The following is a 20,919-nucleotide window of genomic DNA, read 5'->3' as shown; positions in this document are numbered from 1 at the left end:
TCACCGCCTGACTGGCCAATAAGTTGGCCTTAATTTGCTCGCTGCAAAACTTTTTTTGTTTTGTTTTGTTTTGTGTTTTTGACGTTTTATCAATTTAAGTCCTGTTTCATTATTGTTAAGATTCCTGGAATCATTAGAGCGACAAGTGCTGCTGTTGCAGACGGATTTCTTGATTACAACGTCGACCATTTATTTATTTATTTATTTATTTATTTATTTACTTACTTACTTATAAAAACTTTGCGCACTTTTTAAAATCATATTTTGTTCTTTTATCGTGGTATGTTGCAGCTCGGATGAACCTGGCATAGGAAACAAAACAAAACAAAAAAAGTTTTGCAGCGAGCAAATTAAGGCCAACTTATTGGCCAGTCAGGCGGTGATAATGAGATGCCGTCGCCCAAATTCATTATGCCCAGTAAATGTGCTTAATAGCCTAATGAAAACCAGCAGCAGATTCTAAAGTTTTTCTTTTTTTTCCCCTCCCGAACACAATGTTGACATAAATAAGAGACATAAACAAGAAAACTGCGGCGCTATACATGTCGTTTGGTACCTTTTACGCACGGCTTTTACGCACTGACATCTCTTGGGACCTGATGACAGCCTGCTAATTGGGACTTGTAGTCCAGGTGGTGAGCGAGTTTCAAGAAGTTGGACAGGTGGTGGAGCTTCATCCACCCGTTTTATGGAAAAGAACACCGCCGACACCCGTTGATTAAATGCTAGTTTTTCAAACACGTTTATCGAAAGATACGGTTAATGCATCCACTTAGGTTAACGAGAGGAGTCCATTTCACTGAGAAAACGACTGTAGACCTTTATCTCGTTTTACAAAAGCGCTGTCTAGTTTGCTAACACGTAAAGGAAACGCACGCGCACGAGGTTTATGTTTTCCAGCGCCAGTCGGTCCCAATCTTTTCCGCTTCCTGTAAGTAATAATATATAGCGAAAAAAACCGAATACCATTTTGTGACTTAATTAAAGGCGTCTTGCTATGCAAAAATGCTCACATTATTTAAAAATAATAATAATAATAATCCACCTTAGGAACTTTTTAAAAAACTTTGAACTCCCTGTGGTTTGTGCTTTTAAGTCAGCTCATTTTAGTCCCACCTAAAAGCAGTGTCCATTTAAAATGCTAGAACAAAGACCATTTCTCTTTTATTAATTTCAGCTGTTAATTTCATATTTTTTTTCTGCATGGTTGGCTAAAAGATTGAGCGGAAAAAAACGAGAAATTAATGAATAAGCAAATAAGTCAAGGGATTACATTCTAAATTCTTCTAAATCATGAAATTCATTTTTGTAAAGAACATTGTGCATACTTTCTGAAAAGTTATGCAAATTTAAAGGGGCCATGGCATCCACTAGGTGGCGCAGCAGCTTGTTTGCGGAGTTGGCAGCAACATTTTATGTAGAATAATGTAGAACATTGTTTATAGCTTTATCTAACTGTGTCGGAATGAAGATAATTTTTCAGTCATTTCAAATTGGCAACGAAGAAGCGCCTAAAAAAGTACACATAAGCATAATATTTTTATTATTATGAATTTAAGAGTGGACAGGGCAAGTTTTAATTAACTTTACTATTTATTTATGTGGTTATTCCGCTGTGATAATTTTTCTTTTTTTTTTCTTTTTTGCGTCAATTTAAGATTATCAGTGCCCCCCCCCCCATTAGGCAACTTTTTTTCGAAATTTTTCGGAGACGCCCATGTTCAAGTCACACAAACACTAGTGAATTATTATTATTATTATTATTATTATTATTATTATTATTATTATTATTATTATTATTATTATTATTATTATAAAAGATAACTTTTTCCATATGTGGTGGAATATTACACAATAAACCAGCGGGATTTGCTTAGTTGATGTAAAACTCAAACATTTTCTGTTCCAGGTCCTCGCTGTTGGATTTCGACCGCAGGACACCCGCAGGAGAGAGAGAACGGGAAGTCAGGAAGGAAGTGGGACTAGGTGAGTTTGGCACGGACCGCTGTCCATTAGCAGGTAAACTGGGGTCCAAGGTGCGCACTGAGCCGCCTATGATACCAACAACGCGGATGGAAAGAACTTTAATGTGGAACCCTCACAGAGTTTTGCAACGCAGGCTCAGAGTAGAGACAGACTGGCAGTTTATATTATAATTTCACTGGAGGCCAAAGAGACAGAAAGCAGAGCTGCCGCTCGGTGAGTCATTCTAAGGTAAAAAGGCAGAAGTCGGAGGCTGACAGGTAGAGCTGAGCTTTCAGGAACAGAGTTTGATACTCCGGAGGAGAGAGTGTGTGTGTCTGAGAGAGAGAAATAGAGAGGGACAAAAAGAGAAAGAGGGGCAAAGAAGATGTCCAGAGAGGAGCAGAGCTTTTCAGAGGTGGAGCTCAGTCCCGGCATGTCGGACGACAGTCGCTCCCTGTCCCCGGGTCATTCCTCCAGCGCGACGGGGGGAATCGACTCGCCCCTCCGCGGGCAGCAGCCGCAGCTGGCGGCTCTGGACGACGCCTCGGCGGGCTGCTCCTCCGTCAGGTCGGACGACGAGGACGAGCGCTTCCCCGCCGGCATCCGCGAGGCGGTGAGTCAGGTGCTCAACTGCTACGACTGGACCATCGTGCCGATGCCCGTGCGCGTGAGCGCCGGAAGCAAGAGCAAGTCGCACGTGAAGAGGCCAATGAACGCCTTCATGGTGTGGGCGCAGGCCGCGCGGAGGAAACTGGCCGACCAGCATCCCCACCTGCACAACGCGGAGCTCAGCAAGACCCTGGGGAAGCTGTGGAGGTGAGGGGCCCACACCGCGCTGCTGGTGTCTTATGTTACCGTGTTGAGTTTTTGCGGAATCTCATGAACTTCTCAATATTTTTCAGATCTCACTAGGTGCTACTTATATGGAACGTTTTCTGTTTACTTTCTCTGGACTTAGAGGTTACTTTCCAGATGTTTCTATTCTCTATTATCAGCAAAGTGACAGTCCTAATTGCTAAAAACAAACTGGACTTCTTTTCTTAATTCGAAAAATGTTTCACATCTAACCTGGAAGCCTTCTTCAGTTCTAGCTATAGGTTCATAAGTTGTATTTAAATAAATAAATAAATAAAATAGATTAATCCTGAACGGAAGTTAAATGTTGTAACTTATCCAAGGGTTTTCAAAGAGTTGTTGTAGATGCTGATGACAGTGGAAAGGAAGAAACTCCTGTAGCGGTCTTACAGGAAATGTGACAGAGCTGCTCTCCAACATGCTGCCACCTTGAGGTGTGCAATTCTGGAATACTCTAGAATTGTAATAGATGAAAGTCTATTAAAAAGCTGATGAAAGTCGCTAGTAAGTTTCTGGAAAGCAACCACAAGGTTAAAAGTTCCTACATAGTGCCACTAGCAAAAACCCCCAAACATAATTTAAAAAAGCTACGTGAAGCATTGAAATGGAAATGTGCATGAAGCATTTGCATTCGCCAGTTATCAGGAAAAGGGATGATCTACGTGTTTTTTAATATCCCATCATAAAAGCTGTTTTTACATGTCACAGACTCTATTTACATTTGGACAAACAAAGACACTGAAAGTGTGACTTGGTCAGTCCTGTTGATCATCTCCAATCACTCATCAATACCTTTAGATTTAATTTTGTGGATTTTTTTTTTTTTTTTTACTATTCACTTTTTTAACATTATTAGGTTGTTTAGATGGAAGGCAACCTTGTGGTTTCTGTCTGTTCAACAATTTTTTGCTTTGGAGAGAGGTTACAAATATTTATTATTTTTCCTCTTGGTGCATGAAGATACCTGCTATGCTTATTTATGAAAAAAAGAAATAGTCCAACACTCACTTTTTTCTATTTAGCTTGTATTATCCCAAAGCATCACTTAGAAACACAGCTCTGCTGTTAGCATTTTGTTGGCCTCGTTTGGTCACAGCTCACCAACTTACATCTATCGTGATCACATGGCCACGGCAAAACATTGTTGAGGGTTTATCCTCTGTCAAAAAACTACATGTTTATTTCAAAACTTTGAACTGAAACCAAAAGTTATCCCCAGAAATCTTATTCTAAATTTCATGCTGTGTCCAGTAGCTGAGAATGACCCATCTTCACATGTAAACAGCTAACATCTAAAGTTTCATTTAGGCAGCTAAGTGTGATAGCAATACTCAATTCAAGGCATAAAGTTCACCAAAGTTAAAGGAATCAAACTTGATCGGATCAAATATTAATCAGATAAAAGCTGACCTTGGGCTCAGTCAGGATGAGTTAATTGGTCCTGGAACACGATAAACAGGGAGGCTCAGGGAGGTCAGGGGTTTCTCATGCCAGTCGTAGTAATAGAAGGAGCTCAGTTCCGTGTTCGCAGACAGGATGCGACCTTGGCCTTTTTATTTCATTACTGTCCAGCAGTCAAAAGCCCCCTGGCAGGCAGCTCAGTGGTGCACTTGGATTAAATTAAGCTATCTGGGGGGAAAAAACAAAGAGAAAACGACACGCGGCACAGTTTGTTAAAATGCAAAAACACATTAAATTTATCTGAAGTAGATCATATTTGAATTGACTTGTCCTTATGGTATACAGGGATTTGCAAAAGTGATTCTAATAAAGCGAAACAAAGTACTGCATAACTGTGTGTTTATACTTTTTATGTTAAGGCTCACCTTCCAGACAAACACTGACCCTAAATGCCCTGACCTACAAAGTGACGGCTTAAATTAAGCCGTCACTTTGGAATTAAAGTTTTATCACAATAAAGTTTTACCATGATATTGTGACAATAAGAAATATTTATTACATAGTTTTTAGGTAACCATATGACTGTAACTGTGTGTCACAGCAATTATAGCCCCACAAACACAAATACCGCTCTTGAAAACATCTATATTTCTAATGTGTTTCTTTAGGACACCAGTCACATAAAGAAGTGTAATTTGTATCACTAAGCTTTACATGGTATCTGAATTTTCAAATGTACTGGTATTTATTGATGCTTTTATGGAACAAACATATATAATAAAACTATCAAACCTGACAATAAGGGCAGTTTTGGGAGAGTTTAAACATCATTAATTGGAATTTATCGTAAGAGCGATAAATCTATCATGATAAGAAACTTAGCATGATCTTCACGTGATAAGTGAAGATCATGTGATCATGATATCATGAAGATCATATCATGATAATTTATATCTTATCATGATATTATTTATCATGATAAGATACTTATGATAAATGATAAACAATACAAAGAGGGATAGGAAAATATTTCAGTTTCTAGATGTGCAAAGCTGGTAGAGAAATATCCTAAAAGACATTTGAGTTAAATACAACTAAAGCCAAACATTTTAAATTAATACTCATATCTGACTTTCCTAATTTATAGTGCTATGTAAACATCTTTGAAATTCTCTAGGTGTATCCAATTTAGGATTGACTGCATAGCCTTTATCTTTGTAAACATCCCTTTAAATCTCTTCTTCTTGTCCAAGGCTTCTCAATGAGAGTGACAAGCGACCGTTCATCGAAGAGGCCGAGAGGCTGAGGAAGCAGCACAAGAAGGATTACCCGGACTACAAATACCAGCCGCGACGCCGCAAAAACGGAAAGCTCGGCTCCGGGTCAGGAAGTGAGGCCGATGGCCATTTGGAGGGTGAGGTCAGCCACAGCCAATCCCACTACAAGGGCCTCCACCTGGAAGTGACCCACAGCGGGGGAGCCGAGTCCCCTCTGGCTGATGGGCAACACCCTCATGCTGCAGGTGGGCTGCAGGCTCCCTCCTGTTGATACCCCCCAGATACCGTCTCTGTCACACTGTTAAAGTGTTTTCACACCTGATAGTTCGGTAGACTCGGCTCAATTGGGGAATAAAATTACAATATTTGTTACATTTTCAACTGGTCAAATGAAACAAACATTTAGAAAAACCTGTTCCCCTCCCCGCCTGTGGGGGCACTGCACCGAGAACCACTAGAGGAAACGGTATGAAAACATCTGAAGAAGACAACAAGTACAACTTCCTTCTTTGTGAAATGTAAACAAAAACGGAGTAGCATTGGTTTCTAGCAGTTGTAGGATTTCTCTTTTGACTTTTGTAAAAGAACACAAATATAGATAAACACATTTGTTTTGGTTGTATTTACCAAGAATACCCTGCGTTATAATCTACTTCCTGCTTTTGGAGGTCCGATTGCATCCACCCATGCAGTCGGATCAGAGTTCACTTTTTTGGTTTTTATCAGAGTTCACTTGTGTATACATCCCCAAATGAATTGAACTTTCTAGGCCAACGAACTGGATTCCAATAAAAATAGACTGAACAGGGATTGTGTGAATTCACCCTTAGATTCAACTGCAAAAGAAGGCACAGTGGATGTTTTTAGTCTGCAAAGCTAAAAATGGGGTAACAACCTTACTGTGTCTTTACAGGTCAGAGCCACAGTCCTCCCACACCTCCCACCACTCCCAAAACCGAACTTCAGTCTGGAAAGACAGGAGATGGTAAGAGGGAGGGAGCTGGGAATGGCGGCACGCGGAGCACAATGGCAGCAGAAGGCGTTCCTGGATCTGGCAAACCTCACATTGACTTTGGTAATGTGGACATCGGTGAGATAAGCCATGAGGTGATGGCCAACATGGAGCCATTTGATGTCAATGAGTTTGACCAGTACCTTCCCCCCAACGGGCATCCAGGGGTTGGTGCAGCAGCAGGAGGAGCTGCAGCAGCCTCTCCGGCCTCTCCGTATGCCTATGGCATTTCGTCGGCTTTGGCTGCAGCCAGCGGTCACTCCGCAGCCTGGCTCTCCAAGCAGCAGCAGCAGCCGCCGCAGCAACATCACAGCTCCCCACTGGGCTCAGATCCATCCAAGGCGCAGATCAAGAGCGAGGCCGGAGGTTCTGGGTCTCACTTTGCGGAAGCAGCCTCAGTAGGTGCCCACGTCACCTACACGCCGCTCAGCCTTCCCCACTATAGCTCTGCTTTCCCCTCATTGGCCTCAAGGGCTCAGTTTGCAGAATACGCCGACCACCAGCCTTCGGGGACATACTACGGCCACTCCGGCCAGGCTTCAGGGTTGTACTCTGCCTTCTCTTACATGGGGCCTTCGCAGAGGCCTCTGTACACCGCCATCACTGACCCAACCAGTGCATCGCAGTCGCACAGCCCCACGCACTGGGAGCAGCCTGTCTACACAACATTGTCGCGGCCATGACAGATGGCCAGAGCAGAATGCGCCGGTGCAGGTTCAGCCCCAGTGTCAGACCAAAGCAGGAGAGGCGACTCCGTTTGCTACGACAGAGATAGAAGTGCTTTGGTCTGGGGGGAGTGGACCGGCACTGGGGAAGTCGGCTGGAGACCCAGAGGGGGAAACACCTTCTGATCTCGGCCAGGTGGAGTGCATGCTGTTACAGCACATGACTGAGTACCGAGTCTGGAGCTTTTGAATCGAATTTTAGTTGCCGCCGGCACTCGGTGTAGGAGTCTGGGATTGTAATGCCTTGGGTAATGCAAAGAAAAACACCCACCCAATACGACTGCAGCAGAGTTTCTGACTCTTCAAACATCGAAACTAAGCATGGGGATCAGGTTCCCGTTAGTGTGGAGACTTTACGTGAATTACAGCGGGCACATTGTCTTTTACAAGCCTCTTCCACAGTAATAAGGTCTTTATCAGGGTTTGAATGGTGTGACTAAATGCAAGCCAAATTCCTTTTGTTACGAAACGCATCAAATGCCACACAAACCGAGGGCCAATTCCTTCGTTGGCTTTCCACTGTAACTCAGGATTGACCTTTAATTACACAGAAAGCAGGATTTTATTCAGCTTAGACGTTAAGATATGTTAATCTGACGTCTCTTTGTAAACAAAATGAACAGTTAGACAAAGTGCGTTGTGTATCTACACAAAACCAACTTTACAACTTCGCACTATCATCAAGATAGATGACGCAGTGCATGTGAAGTTATAAATGCACCTGTCATTTATTTATGTAAACTTTATGTAAGCTGACCAAAGTTTTATGACCAAAACTTTTGATGTTTTCTAAAGAAGAAACTGAATTTTTTTTTAGATGTTTCTCCCAACGTGACATCCAGAACTACCTAAGTAGACCTTTCTTGTCTGTTTTACTGTATAATTTTACTTGTATGTGTCAAAATCAACTTTTGCCTCATTATTTGTCCATTAGCACTAATTTTGATGACGAATTTTTTTTCTCAGCATGTCGATAAACTATTTTTATTGGTGGTGGAGGTGGGCCATCGAGAACACATTTCTAGCTCTAACTGTTGAATTTATGTTGAATTTATGACTAACTACACTGGAAGCCTTCACTGCTGTCTTTGCTTTTTGCTAAGAGCGTTATTATTCATTGTTTATGTAAAAGTTCAGTATTCAGTGTTTGACAGGCCAATGCTAAGTCGCAGCTGCCACTTGTGTTTTAATGCAGTCTGATGTTAACTAAAAAAAAAAAAGTGTTGTCCTTAATAATGCATGCTAATAATTGGTACAGAGGGGTAACACCTTCTAGACTATTTCACGTTTTTGTCATTGAGTTTTTAAATTATAACTTTTATGTCTCTCTTTCAGTTCATGCCTAATGTTTCTCTTCATTACAAATGTTTCTTTTTGTAATCCTGACATATCTGCGTTTTCTGAGGACCTAATTAACCTTAAACAAAGGTCAAATAATAATAATAATGATAAGAAATAATTTGCCATGTGTTGTTTGTATCACCATTGGACAACATATCCAAGCTGTTTATTTTCATTCTCTGTCTAACCTGTTTGTGCTTATTTGAACATTTGCCTTTGTTTTCTGAGTGCTGCACTTCTTATTTATGTGTTTCATATTATTTTTGCACTGCTTTTTCTCTTTGTTATGACCCATATTACTGACATGGCTTGTGTTTTATGTTTTTTAGAAGCAGAGTATGGCTCAACTACATAAAAACAGGAACTAAAAGCCTTAACATGTAAAAATGTGCTGTGCTCCTTTACTTTCTATTGGAATAAAGCTATTTGTCTGCTTGAGCATAACACTGCCTCTTTAATTATTTATGTAAGAATATAAAACCTGTTTAACTGACCATAAACTAAAAAAAAGAAAATAAAATCAAATAAAACTAATACCACAGCTACATGGTATCAGTTTGTTGCCTCATCTAAATGCCATTATTTGAAGCAGAAAATTAACCAGCCAGGATTAGGTTACCAAAATACACATTTTAGACATGCCTTTGAACACAATTTACATAAAAAATATAAACAACAAAGATACACGGTAAAACACCGCTGATGCCATGATTCATCTGCAGTTTGGACACCAAGGCGTCTAGAGAGGCTACCGGCTGAGAACTGCGTCATCTGTGAGCGCTTTGGGACGGGGGAGGTGTCCATGGCAACACCCGCGATTTATTTAGATGAGTTACGGTGATATCTTCTTTTACGTTACACTTTCCAGGAGCAGAAGATTAAGTTTCAACCTATTTGCTTTGTTTGTATAAGTAAAACCAATGTGTTCGATACATTTGAAATCAGATTTTACTCACGATTCTAGTGATCTTGGGGGCCCCCTGCTGGTGTGGAGACCCATAGCAGCTGCTTAGTTTACTTGAAAGTTAAAGTATTACGTTTTCCAGGCACATAATGCTATTTCATAGCATAATCGAGTAGCTCTGTTACATTCAGTTGTAATAAAACATGCTCTATATATGAAATATGATTTAAAATAAATTGTACTTTTTGATTTAATGCTTTGAAATCAGGCCTCTGCCACTTTAAAAAAATCCTGCTCTTTCTGAAACCAAGAAGTTATCTGTTTTTCAATGAATAATTGTATTGAATTTCTACAACAGAATGACACTAAAAGTACCAATAATATATTTTAGATCTATTTTTCTGATTTATTTTTCCCACAACTATCAACTCTCCATAGCAGAAAATGCATTTTATGTAAAAGTTTTGTTATTCTTCATTTGAACACCCAAGAATAGAAATATGTTATGTTTGAAATCCTATAGCAGATATTTTCCAAAAACATGAATTGTCTTTTAAGAAAAAAAGAAAGTCATTAAACATTAACTGTTTTGAGTTTTATGTAGCTGAACTGAGGGATAAAAATGTTGCACATCCTATTCCACTGAGTCAATAGGAGCCACCTGAGCTGTGAATCGCTGCAGCTCTTCCAAAGTTAACATGGCTTTTGGCTATTTCTCTGTTTATTGCTCTCCCTAAGTTGAAACTACTGTGATAAAAGAAGGAAGTATAAATATTAATCCCAAAATTTCCTCCAAGTTGACTCACATGGGAGATTCAATAAAGTCAAGACCCTTATTGCAATCATTGTAATTTTATCAGTTTTTTTTTTATTGAAGGTATAAAAGCTGGCGATAAATAGTCAGTTTACTCCAGCTGATAAACAGGTTTGCTAACTGCTCTTCCCTCGTACAACCACCACGTACATGCAAAGTAGCCAAACAGTCCCTGTATTGTTTTTTGTTTTTTTTGTGGGAATGAGTTTGTTGTTTGGGTGGAAACATGCAAGCAGGAATACCAGCTTTGTTGTAGAAAAGACTATTTGTGACTCTGTGGAAAAGATGGAGGAATCATCTGCAGTGGCGTGAAAACTGTTCCGTCACAAAATGTCTGCTGTTTTTGCTTTGTGGTGACGTTTGAAATCAGACGGGAGTTTTTAATTTTACTTTCTTACTTCTGTCAACAGATTTTCAGGGCTTTGTGTCGGCCAATGTAAAATACTTTTTGTCCCTTTGTAATTAATGTGGAGGTGTGACTAGGACTCCATTTGGAAGACCCAATTTTAGGATTCAGAAGCGTTTCTGGAATCGTTGCCTCAGGCTGACGCTTTGCTCGTCTCATGAGAGGGCAGCCCATGTGATGCTCACCCTACCAACCACTATGAGGTCATCGGGCCACCTTAAAGCCAGCAAACAAGATGATTTTTGTAGCCGAATATTCATGTTTTGACCATTAGTTTTCTCAGTTATGGTTGCTACGTTCTCTCTGTTTGGTTTGTTCAGATCAATCACGTTTTCTCTTGTTGACTTGTTGCACTTTAGGAAACGGGTTTTTATGGTTTCTGACCAATTGGCCCAAAGACAATTAAACTCATTGAAAATGGCGGACTCGTAATATTCTGGGTTTTAAGTGAAGTTGTTGGACTACATTGTTGTCGCTCTGTTCCGCGTCAGATTTTGTCTTTCAACTCAGTACATTTCCTTGGTGCGATCCAAATTCTGCTTCTTTGGGTTTCTGCCAATGATTAGACACTTAAATCAAAAAATTATTTTAAAAAAAGGTTGCCGGCCTAAATATCCCTTCTCCAGTGTTGCAAACTTTACTAAACGTTTAGCGTCTTTCACTCCATCTCAGAGTGAACCTGACAAGCAAATTGGGCTTATTTCGTAGGTAAGCACTGGAGAAAGCGACGGGGAGGGAGAGAGCAGGGAGGACCGCAGAGAGTAATGGTCCCTTTGTGTCCCAGTGAAGCTACAGGCGAGGTAGTTAGTTGGGTAAGGCTCCCTCTTTCCTTCCCTCCTCCCCCAACGTTCCCATCAATGGCCCTCTTTGTCTTTCCAAAGTATCACACAGCCGATTAAACGGAGGGAATTAGGAGTCGGGCTTAACCCGCAGTACATCGAGAAACACTAACAAATGTGCAAAACAGCAGAAATCTGAAATATGGATCCAGGAATCCAAAGCCAATCATACGTCCACACACAAAATACGTCGAAGTCTTCAAATTCACAAGAGCCAACTTAAGGGGGCGGTATCGTGTAAAATCAATTTTTTTCTTTACATCACGATGTAATGTTATTCCCTCACCAACAACACACCTGGTGTGTTATTTTGATTCTTTCACGAATGTTTGACAAATCTTTTGATCTCCATGGCAACCATTCAGGGACCAAGCGCCACCTTGATTGGTGCAGTTCCTCCTCGGAGCGGCAATTTCCAAACTTCTGTAGCTTCCGGCTCACAGAGCAGTCGTCTTCCTCCATTACTACCTCACTTAACTCCTTCAGACTAGCCAGCAGCAATTAGCAAATACCTGCGCATCTGTTCAACTTATTATATGAGCTACTTCTCATTGGAATGCTGGGGGGGGGAAAAACATTGTTAAAGGGTTAATAGAGGTTAATAGTGGCTCTTTGGATGATTCAAAGTTGAAGATTCAGGATATTAGGAAAACATAATTTTGTGACAATATGGCTAATCCTGTCATATTTATTGTGATTAACCCAAATCTTTATTAAACTCTTCTTTTTTCCTGTTGTAAAAAAGTTGGCACCATTAACTCAGAGCTTTAAGACACCTACTGCAATTGAATCTGTTAGATTAAATCATATTTATGTGTCAAATAAAAAGACTCAAGAACTGATGGTCCCAGAACGTCTCCATCCACTTTATAATCATCTTGCTGTTTTGTGACACAAAACAAAATAAACTGAAGTTTGTGGTCGCAACAGGAAATAATGTGTTCAGTGGGTGTGAATGCTCCACCGTGGAAAAACACAAACGTGACACGGTCACTGCCTAATTGCATATTTATGCAGTCAAATCGTAGACAAATAACTGATATTTCATGTGCAAACTGGAATCCACAACAAGCCTGCGTGACACGCCGCGGTGTAGTTAAAGCAAACCAGAAACCGCATCTTATAGAAAAGAGTTTATTCATAACAATAATAATAAAACATTTATTTTACACAAATTATGTCTCTGGGAGAAAACAACTAATGGAATCTTACAACACAGCACTACTACATGAATAATAAAAAAAAGCTATGTTTCCCTCTTGTGGTGCTTCCTGGCACTACAGCTGTTAAAATGGTGAGGATAAATAAATTCTTCTGCTAGTGTCCACTCAGGTCAGTGTGAACATATGACAAACTGCAGCGCAGAAGCTCGTGAGACGCCGGACGTGACGCGAGGAGCTGAGAGGCGATCGGTCCGATCTCTAGTCGGTTACGATGAGCTCGTCGCAGCCCCAGTCCTCGTAGCTGCCATCAGGAAGGTACCGACGGATGATGATGGGGATCTTTCTGCTTCTGTTGGAACGGAGGGATAAAAAGACTTTAAACAAAAAAAAAGAGGAATTTGGTTCTCAAATGTTGTGAGAAAAAAAAAGTGAAATAGGACTTTACTTAAGCTCCTTCATGGCTATCTGCAGGGGGTCCGTTTCTCCTTCCAACTCCACCATGACTGGAGCGCACATGCTGCCGAAACAAGACGTCAGGATGAGCTTTTAATATGAGAATTTAGTGGATCATAATTTCAGTATCACGTTGAGGCGGCGAATGTAAACACATAACTGGGAATGTAGCGTACTTCCCAATAAGCACGATGGAGCCTGGGAGTTCCCCTACCGTGTATAGCAAGCAGGAAAACTTCCAGAGAGAAGGTCATTGTCTGGGCCAAACTTTAAAAAGGGCAGTAGTCCAGGAGAACAATTTTGTGGGGAAATTCCCCACAAGATTTTCTTTTTTTTTTTTTAAATAAATGGATGTTTTGCATTACTCTTTATAAAAAGCTAGTAAGCCCATATCAGATGGATTGTGTTGACATTCTGGGATTTTTATGAATATAAATAATATTAAAGTATTTGAAAATTATGACATTTTAATTTTTGAGGAACAACATGGCGCTACAGCTCGGTATTAAACTTACCATTCATCAATTCATGTATAGGACTACCTATTTATGCACTGCAATTTGCATTAGTAGAAGATTTTTTTTTTTCCTTAGAGGATAGGGAACCAAAGCTGGGTCCAGCCCAGGGTGATGTCTTTGTGCATCCGGCCCTGGTCATGGTTTAAATGAGTCCTGGGGCTGTAGAACTGTTCTAGATATGGCCAAGTCAGTTCCATAAGCTCATCTCAGGTTTGTTGGCAAAAATTCTTGGAAAAAATGACGTGGATTAAATGAAACGAAAGGGAAACTTTAGAAAGGTTTTGAAGGCGTGCATCGTGTTACGTCTGGCATAAAACTAATGCCGCGTTTCAGAAAAACTAAGGTTCTCCAGGATAAGTTTCCATAAGGGGAATAATAATTTAAAAACGATTTTTTTCTATTTACTCAGGTTATCTCAGTTGGACAATATTCGTTTGATAACCTGAAATATATTAGATTTATATGGCATAAATGTAATATATATTGGAGACGCTGTGCTGCCTGCATATGTGCAAACACTCACGCTATCTGCAGAGCTCGGGTCCCCAGCACTCTGGCCCTCTCATACTTGGTCATGTACGGCGTGGTGATTCTCTTCTGGTTTGCCTGCTGACCCTCTCCTGCAGGAAGGATCTGCACATTCTCCTGATCTTCCTGTTCGACAGAGAGAAATCACACAGATTCAGACTGAACTTGATCACAAATATAATAACAGCCAGGTTGGAATTAGCCTTAGTATTTATCTAGATGTTTTTTTTTTTATTATTTTTTTTTATCGGTACTTACGTCTTCAACGTTCTCGAGGTCGTCTAATCCTTCATCCTCCTCAGCGTAATCAAAATCCCCATCATCGAAGCTACAAATGTATTAACATGTTAGCTAAATCGCTAACCGCCTGTTAGCATCAAAGTTAGGTCATATACATTTCCGAAAACACCAAGCTTAATGTTCACTGTTTGTGCTGAGTCAGTACTTACTTATCTTCGTTGTCGGACATGTTTTATTTGGAGACGTTTGTGTATTCCTGTGTTATTCTATTCTCCTTCAGGTACTCGTTTTGTTGTCAACATTGGCCCACATGAGCGGTATGTGTAACTTCCGGTTGAATGGTACGCCGGGAAATATTCCGTGCGCAATGACGAGGACCTTTTGAGTTCCGTTTATTTTTGAAATGTCATTTACCATAAAGTTCGATAGTCTTTACACATTTCTTGTCCGTATTATGAATAGTTTTGCTCAAAATTATTAATACCCCTTGCGAATTTAGACTGAATCTTAATTTTGTTCCAACCAAGCCAAAAAAGTTTATTTTTCTAAAAAAAAAAAAAAAAAAAAAAAAGGGCATTTTTTTAAAATAAATGCAAAATCTTTTAAATTATTAGTCGTCTCCTATATGTCAGCTAAACGTTATTGTGGATAAAGATATGTATTCACAATTTCTGTATTTTATTTCTTGTTGACTTGTTTTTCTGGATAACTTTTGCTCATTATCTCGTTTAGATCAGAGTATAACCGAAAACTACATGCATTTTGAGTAATTCAATTCCTAAGGTGAATCTTTTATATACTAATTATTTATTATTAACCTTTTCAGTTAATTAAGACGACTTGACTTAGTTAACAGAATTTTTTTTTTCAGAAATTGCAAGTTATAGTAAACATATAATTATCCCTTTCATTATTGACCTCTCTTGATACCTTGATTCCATGTTTCAACACATCATAGGACACCAACACTGTAAAAAGTGCATATATTTATCATTGTAGATCGATGAGAGAATACAGATGGAAACACATCATAATATGAACTGGGAAAAAAAAAACATGATATGAAATGTGAAGCAGCAGACAAAATGTAATTATGAAGCCGAACAAAGCTGAATCATTTCATGAATTAAAATATTACTGACCAAAAAAATATGAATGACATCACACCATCGGGTATCAACGGGCTTAAATGGTGAGGCAGATACTTTGACAAAAAAAGAAAAAAAAGTGACATTTTACAAAAATAAAGAGCTTAACTACATAAATGTAGCACACTGATGTTGCATGTTTTTATGACAAACTTGAGATGAACATGGATTACGGGTTGTTAGTGCGGTGGGAATGCTTTTTCAGCTCTTTTTCTCGGCGGGCTCCTTGCTGCTCTCCTGTTTGTGGTTTAGCATTTTAAAGACTTTTGGGGCCTTCAGCTTTCCTTTGGTCTTCTTCAGCCCGTCCTTCTGAAAGCCTGATGAGAATCCAGGAAAGATATCAATTTATTCACGAGCTAACGCAAAACAAGTGACTGAATATTAAAAAAAAAAGCTTTTTATCTGACTCACTCTTATTTCTTGTGCTTTCCATATCTTCATCTCTTTCTCTAATGACAAAAAAAAAAAGTTTTCAAGCTGTTATTATAAAACACTTTTTATTTGTCTCCATATACCTGTCCTGATCCAAGCTGCTGATGATCTGGTTCCTCTGTTCAATGATGGTGACCAGCTCAGCCATCAGCTGCTGCTCCTGGCCTCGGTCCTCCTGATCCCAGTCTTTCTCTGATTAGAAAACAACAAAAGGAAAAACGCGAGAAGTCAACAGAGACCCAAATCGATCGTGTTTCCATTGCCAAGACGGCCGATGTTGAGCAGAAAGGACTCAAACCTACCGGGCTTATTGAGGAGACATCTGAGCTTGTACTCCACATCCGCTTGTCTGTCCTCTAATATTTGCTGTTTTGTGCTGAAAAAACAAAACAAAACGAAAAATTTGATCTCCAAACAAAACTAAATAACGAGTAACTCTTAAGCAAGAAATAGCAGCTTGTTTAAAGTAAATTATTCCTTAATATTGATGAAAAAGTATCAGTTAATCAGAAGTACATTAGTCACGATAACAAATTTTGTTGGACAATATATATCGTCCCAGAAATTATCGCGATAAATAACATGCGCTAGCTGCAGGCTGTTTCACTCGTAGCTAACATTTCTTCATCGATATTAAGGAAATATTAAATTAAAACAAGCTTCTGTTTCTTGCTCAAAAGCTACTTGTAAGTTAGCTTTGTCTTAATTTAGAAACGAGACCGAAAATACTCAGTAAGGTTTTGTGTTTTTGCAGTGCGAGTCGGGAATTCGGTCAATCCACCAACACAAAGTAGTGCAGAAGTTGTGAAATGGAAGGACGACAAAACACGATCGCCAACATTTTCACTGATAAATATATGAAAACGGTTTTTATAGGATCGTCGTTACAGATTCAGTTGCAGCTGTTTTGATGGGCGTTTACATCAATCTGACCACTGAATGTTTCTCCAGTTCTTCCTTGCAAAATGCTCTTTGTAGAAAAATAACTGAAATTAGTTTTTGGGTGTGTTTGGGTAGCTTATTTTTTTTCTTTATTGTCACAATATTTTTGGAGGCAATAATCCAGAGGAAGATCCCGAGAAGGTTTAACGGTGTTTGTGTTTTTAATGTGGGCACCGCATCTCACAGCCGGAACCTCCGTCTGCTCCACTTACAGGTAGACAAGTTCTTTGTTTCTGCGCAGCAGAGTGTGTTGCTCCTGGACGAGGCCAAACCACTCGGTCAGCATCTGATCTTCTTTACCTGAGACAGAAACAAACACATTTGCCAGAAACCACGGGAAGCGAAGTTCACGTAGAAACCCTTCCGGTACGGAGAGTCAGCCGAACCCGTCCTGCCGTCTCGGATGCTCCTCTCCAGCTCCACTCCTCGTTGCTCCAGCGCCTCCAGGTCGCCGTCCAGGCTCGTCATCTGCCTCTGCAGGTCTTCCGTGGAAACGTCCCGGTCCGTCCGCACCTGTGGCGGCGACAGCAGGTCATCCATTTTGCTGCGGGAAAGCGTCGATTACGTAACACATAGAAGGTCTTTTCTGTACCTGCCTCCTGATGAGAGGGAAACCGTGTCCAGGCGCCGGCCCGCGACCGGACGGCAGGTTCTGAACCGTCTGCGACCGGGTCATCTCGGGTCGCTCCGAGAATGGATTTTCTTTACAGGCAGACTGAAAATAGGGAGAAAAAACTTCAACAGGGATGAATGATTTATGTGTCAGAGCTTACGGTGGAAAAACAGCAGCAGCGTTTGGTAGGATGTAATATTTCAAGTGACATTTTGCATGCAAATAATGTCACTATCACACATTTCACTGACAATAAATCATTCCAGGAATTATTGCTATAAATGATAATTTTGTCATTTTGAGACCATTTTCAACTAATGTAATAATAATCATAACATCATATTAATGCAATTATGCCCAATCAAAAATACCTAAAAAAAAAAACACCTTTAATTTCTGACGAATATTTGACACCGTAACTGGAAAACATTTTAAATATCCAAAATTTAAAAATAACTATAATGTATTATGAAGTCTCTGTAACCAAAATTTAAAGAGAAAAAGAAAAAACAGGCAAAATTGGAAATTAGGATTGTCTTAAAAAAAAAACAACAAAAACAAGCCAAATGCTTCGTACTGCATGTCAAATGTTTGCAGTGTTTCACAAAAAGCTGCCTTTTCAACGACGTTAAAGGGGAGCATCTCTTTAACGACTGCAAATGATCAGGTTCATTTTGATTTATCATGCCATTAATTGACTTATTGCAGACATGACTCAGGTTTTGCTTGCAGAAAGGGAACTAATGTCAGACAGTGAGGAGAAAAAAAGGCTGTGTGTCATTTTGTAGAGCGGGTGTGAAACACAGGAAGCCTGACAGTCGCTGCTGAAACTGATGCTACTGGGCAACTTGTTTATAGAAATGGAGAAGAAAACGGGGCCTAAAATAGATCCTTGAGGAACACCTTCTTGCAATGTGAGAAGGCAACGTAACTTACTGCAAGAAAAGTTTCTTAACATAAAACCTTCTGAAACCAAGCAAACAAGTACTAATACATATTCACTTCTTCCCTGTAGTAGTTTTGTGTCGTACCTTCCCTTCACACTCTGAAGCCGACCAGTCGGCGTCACGCAGCCCTGCGGCTGCGGCGTTGGTCTCGGAGCGCTCAGACGGGATCGCTGGTACGGACAGACTCCTGGGTAGAGCGGCGCTCCTCTGTGCTTCAGAGGACCCCGGCTCTGTCGCGTGTGACGGACCGTTCCGACCCCCGTCTGCGGGTTCTCCGCCGACGGTTCCCGCCGAGTTACCGCCGGCGGTCGCTGCCCAAGCCGTGTCAGGCTGCATTCCTTCACATTCCTCCGTAGAGACACACGCGCGCCCGTCACGTCCTCCGTCGGCGTTCCGCTCAGACTCGCCGCCAGGTTCTTCTCGAGCGATGCCGCTGTCCTCCAACGGACCAGCACAAGGCCCAGTTGGACTGGTCGCCTCCTGCTTAGGAGCTTCATCGAACTCCTCCTCCTCGTCTTCCTCGAATGGATTAAGAGAGGGCATCCTGGGTCTGTTCCACGGCGTCTGCGTGTTGGAGACGGGTTTGGACCGAGGGACGGGTACCGGAGGTGGGGCCGGAGGCAGCTGGGTCCAGGGTCCAGGATGGACGATGGCCATCCAAGGATGGTTGGTTTTCACTTTAGTGCTGGAGCTGGTTGCACCAGGAAACAGAAAACAGGGAATATTAGAGGTTCCTCATCTCCTTCACTGCAAAAAACAGAAAACCACACCAGGTATTTCTGGTCCAGTCTTAGTTCACTTGAAAAGAGACAAAACTAACTCAAAAGTAGCTTTTCATCAACATATAGGAGCTTCTTTTAAGTCAATAAAACAAGCAGATTGTTTCACTTGTAACATTGGAAAGATGATTTGTTATAAGTGAAATAATCTTTCAATGAAACAAATACTTTTTCTTCAATATTAAGGAATTATTGACTTAAAACAAACTCGTACATCTTGCTGAAAAGCTACTTGTAAGTTAGTTTTGTCTCATTTCAAGTGGATGAAGATATTTACAGACCAAAAATACTTGGTAAGATTTTGTGTTTTTGAAGTCATTGTTCATTTTCGCATTTCCTGTTTGACCCGTGAACTCTCGCTCAACATGATCGTTTCACTTCTTTAGTCACACTCTGTGACTTTGTGACCTTTTAGGCTGTTTACATAAAAACCAGCTGGAGCTCCGCTGAGCTCTTAAATGAGACAAAAAAACCCCCCAAAAAAACAACAACAACAAGCGATCATGAATGAAAACTCTTTTCATCATTTTTAGTAAAATACTTCAGGGATGTTTGTAAACTTCACTCCTGAAGTTCTGATTGTGAAACCAGAACGGTTCCAGGTTCAACAGACCTCGACTGAGGAAGAGGACAAGTTAAACTCTCACACCTGAAACTCTGAAGCTCTCGTGTCAATTGTCCGTCTTTCAATTCCCTTTGGCTGTAAAGTCGAGCTCTGATTGGTGGAAACATTCTGGCTGACCTGGGTAAACCCTGGCGGTCCGGTTCTGGACCGAACGCTAAGAACAGCTTTGGTTTATGTGACTGAGCCACACAGCACCGATCAGCCTGTTTGAGCTGTGATTACGATAAATGTTGAGTTTGAATTGTACTTTACGTGTCATTTATTATTATTTTTTGTACATTTTAAGCCTCTTTTTGATTTTGTGCTTTACCTCAGTTACGGCCTGTTTACACATAAGATAGGCACATATCTCTCGTCATAGTAACAATTTTGACTCATCGTTGTCACAATAAATTTCAGTTAATAATAAAAAATAAAATAAAAAACAGACTGAAATGTGAATTTTACTATTTTCTCCCTGCTTTTTTCCACAGGAGGATCAATAAATTTGTAAATATGATTAAATGAATTCTGTCTGTGCAGATTTTTTTTTTTTAATAAATCACACTTCTTTAAGAAGCTTATTTCAAGTAGGAATGTTTTATAATAGCATCATTTATGTTTGTGGTGCTACGAATGCTGTTGCCTCAGAAAAAAGCAATAAACAGTTTGTGATCATTTTTGTCGTTATCACAATAACACTACGAAATATTGTGATAAAATTCACAATTCACAATTTTTATTTTTACAAAAACCAAAGTGTCAAAGTGAAATACTTTTTTTTTGTTTTTTGTTTTTTTTTTACAAAATAATTACAATGAAATCAAAATATAATGCGTATAATAAGAGACGGCATGAATATGACTTTGTAGTTTCATACGTACTTTGTTTCTACAGTTTTCTATCTTCCATTCTGCAAATACTTTTCATCAGTTCTTTGGTTTTTATCACAGTTTTGATTCATCATTATTGTTTTATTTACTTAAGTTTATTTAGTTACTTGCTGCACTTAC

The 20,919-nt window shown here is 40.1% G+C and overlaps 3 protein-coding genes across 5 annotated transcripts in view; 1 reads left to right on the top strand and 2 right to left on the bottom strand.

Moving 5' to 3' along the window:
• sox10 (SRY-box transcription factor 10) overlaps positions 1-9,020 on the top strand; it is a 36,317-nt gene extending 27,297 nt beyond the window's left edge. For 2 of the 3 annotated variants that reach the window (XM_015037711.1, XM_015037710.1), the window contains exons 2-4: positions 1,910-2,781; positions 5,475-5,743; positions 6,412-9,020. In XM_015037711.1, the coding sequence (XP_014893197.1) occupies positions 2,351-2,781; positions 5,475-5,743; positions 6,412-7,193 (1,482 nt within the window). In that variant the 5' untranslated portion in view covers positions 1,910-2,350 and the 3' untranslated portion in view covers positions 7,194-9,020. The remainder of the gene's footprint in view (positions 1-1,909; positions 2,782-5,474; positions 5,744-6,411) is intronic. The other variant, XM_015037713.1, reaches the window with a different exon arrangement.
• A 3,635-nt stretch (positions 9,021-12,655) lies between these two features.
• On the bottom strand, positions 12,656-14,794 carry polr2f (RNA polymerase II, I and III subunit F). The gene is made up of 5 exons (XM_015037719.1): positions 14,651-14,794; positions 14,460-14,529; positions 14,197-14,327; positions 13,148-13,219; positions 12,656-13,051 (listed from the first exon to the last, which is right to left on the bottom strand). The coding sequence occupies exons 1-5, from the start codon at positions 14,668-14,670 to the stop codon at positions 12,961-12,963; spliced, it is 384 nt and encodes a 127-aa protein (XP_014893205.1). The 5' UTR covers positions 14,671-14,794; the 3' UTR covers positions 12,656-12,960.
• Positions 14,795-15,410: 616 nt separating this feature from the next.
• Positions 15,411-20,919, bottom strand: part of LOC106950691 (MICAL-like protein 1) — a 17,218-nt gene continuing 11,709 nt past the window's right edge. The window contains exons 9-16 of the mRNA XM_015037705.1: positions 18,608-19,214; positions 17,556-17,678; positions 17,350-17,476; positions 17,176-17,263; positions 16,324-16,397; positions 16,105-16,213; positions 16,001-16,038; positions 15,411-15,906 (exon numbers count right to left, since the gene is read on the bottom strand). Of these exons, the coding sequence (XP_014893191.1) occupies positions 15,791-15,906; positions 16,001-16,038; positions 16,105-16,213; positions 16,324-16,397; positions 17,176-17,263; positions 17,350-17,476; positions 17,556-17,678; positions 18,608-19,214 (1,282 nt within the window). The 3' untranslated portion in view covers positions 15,411-15,790. The remainder of the gene's footprint in view (positions 15,907-16,000; positions 16,039-16,104; positions 16,214-16,323; positions 16,398-17,175; positions 17,264-17,349; positions 17,477-17,555; positions 17,679-18,607; positions 19,215-20,919) is intronic.

The sequence above is a fragment of the Poecilia latipinna genome, unplaced genomic scaffold (genome assembly GCF_001443285.1).
Source record: "Poecilia latipinna isolate Pla-1442-1.1 unplaced genomic scaffold, P_latipinna-1.0 Scaffold417, whole genome shotgun sequence".
NCBI lineage: Eukaryota > Metazoa > Chordata > Actinopteri > Cyprinodontiformes > Poeciliidae > Poecilia > Poecilia latipinna.
This window is presented reverse-complemented; position numbering and strand designations above follow the sequence as displayed.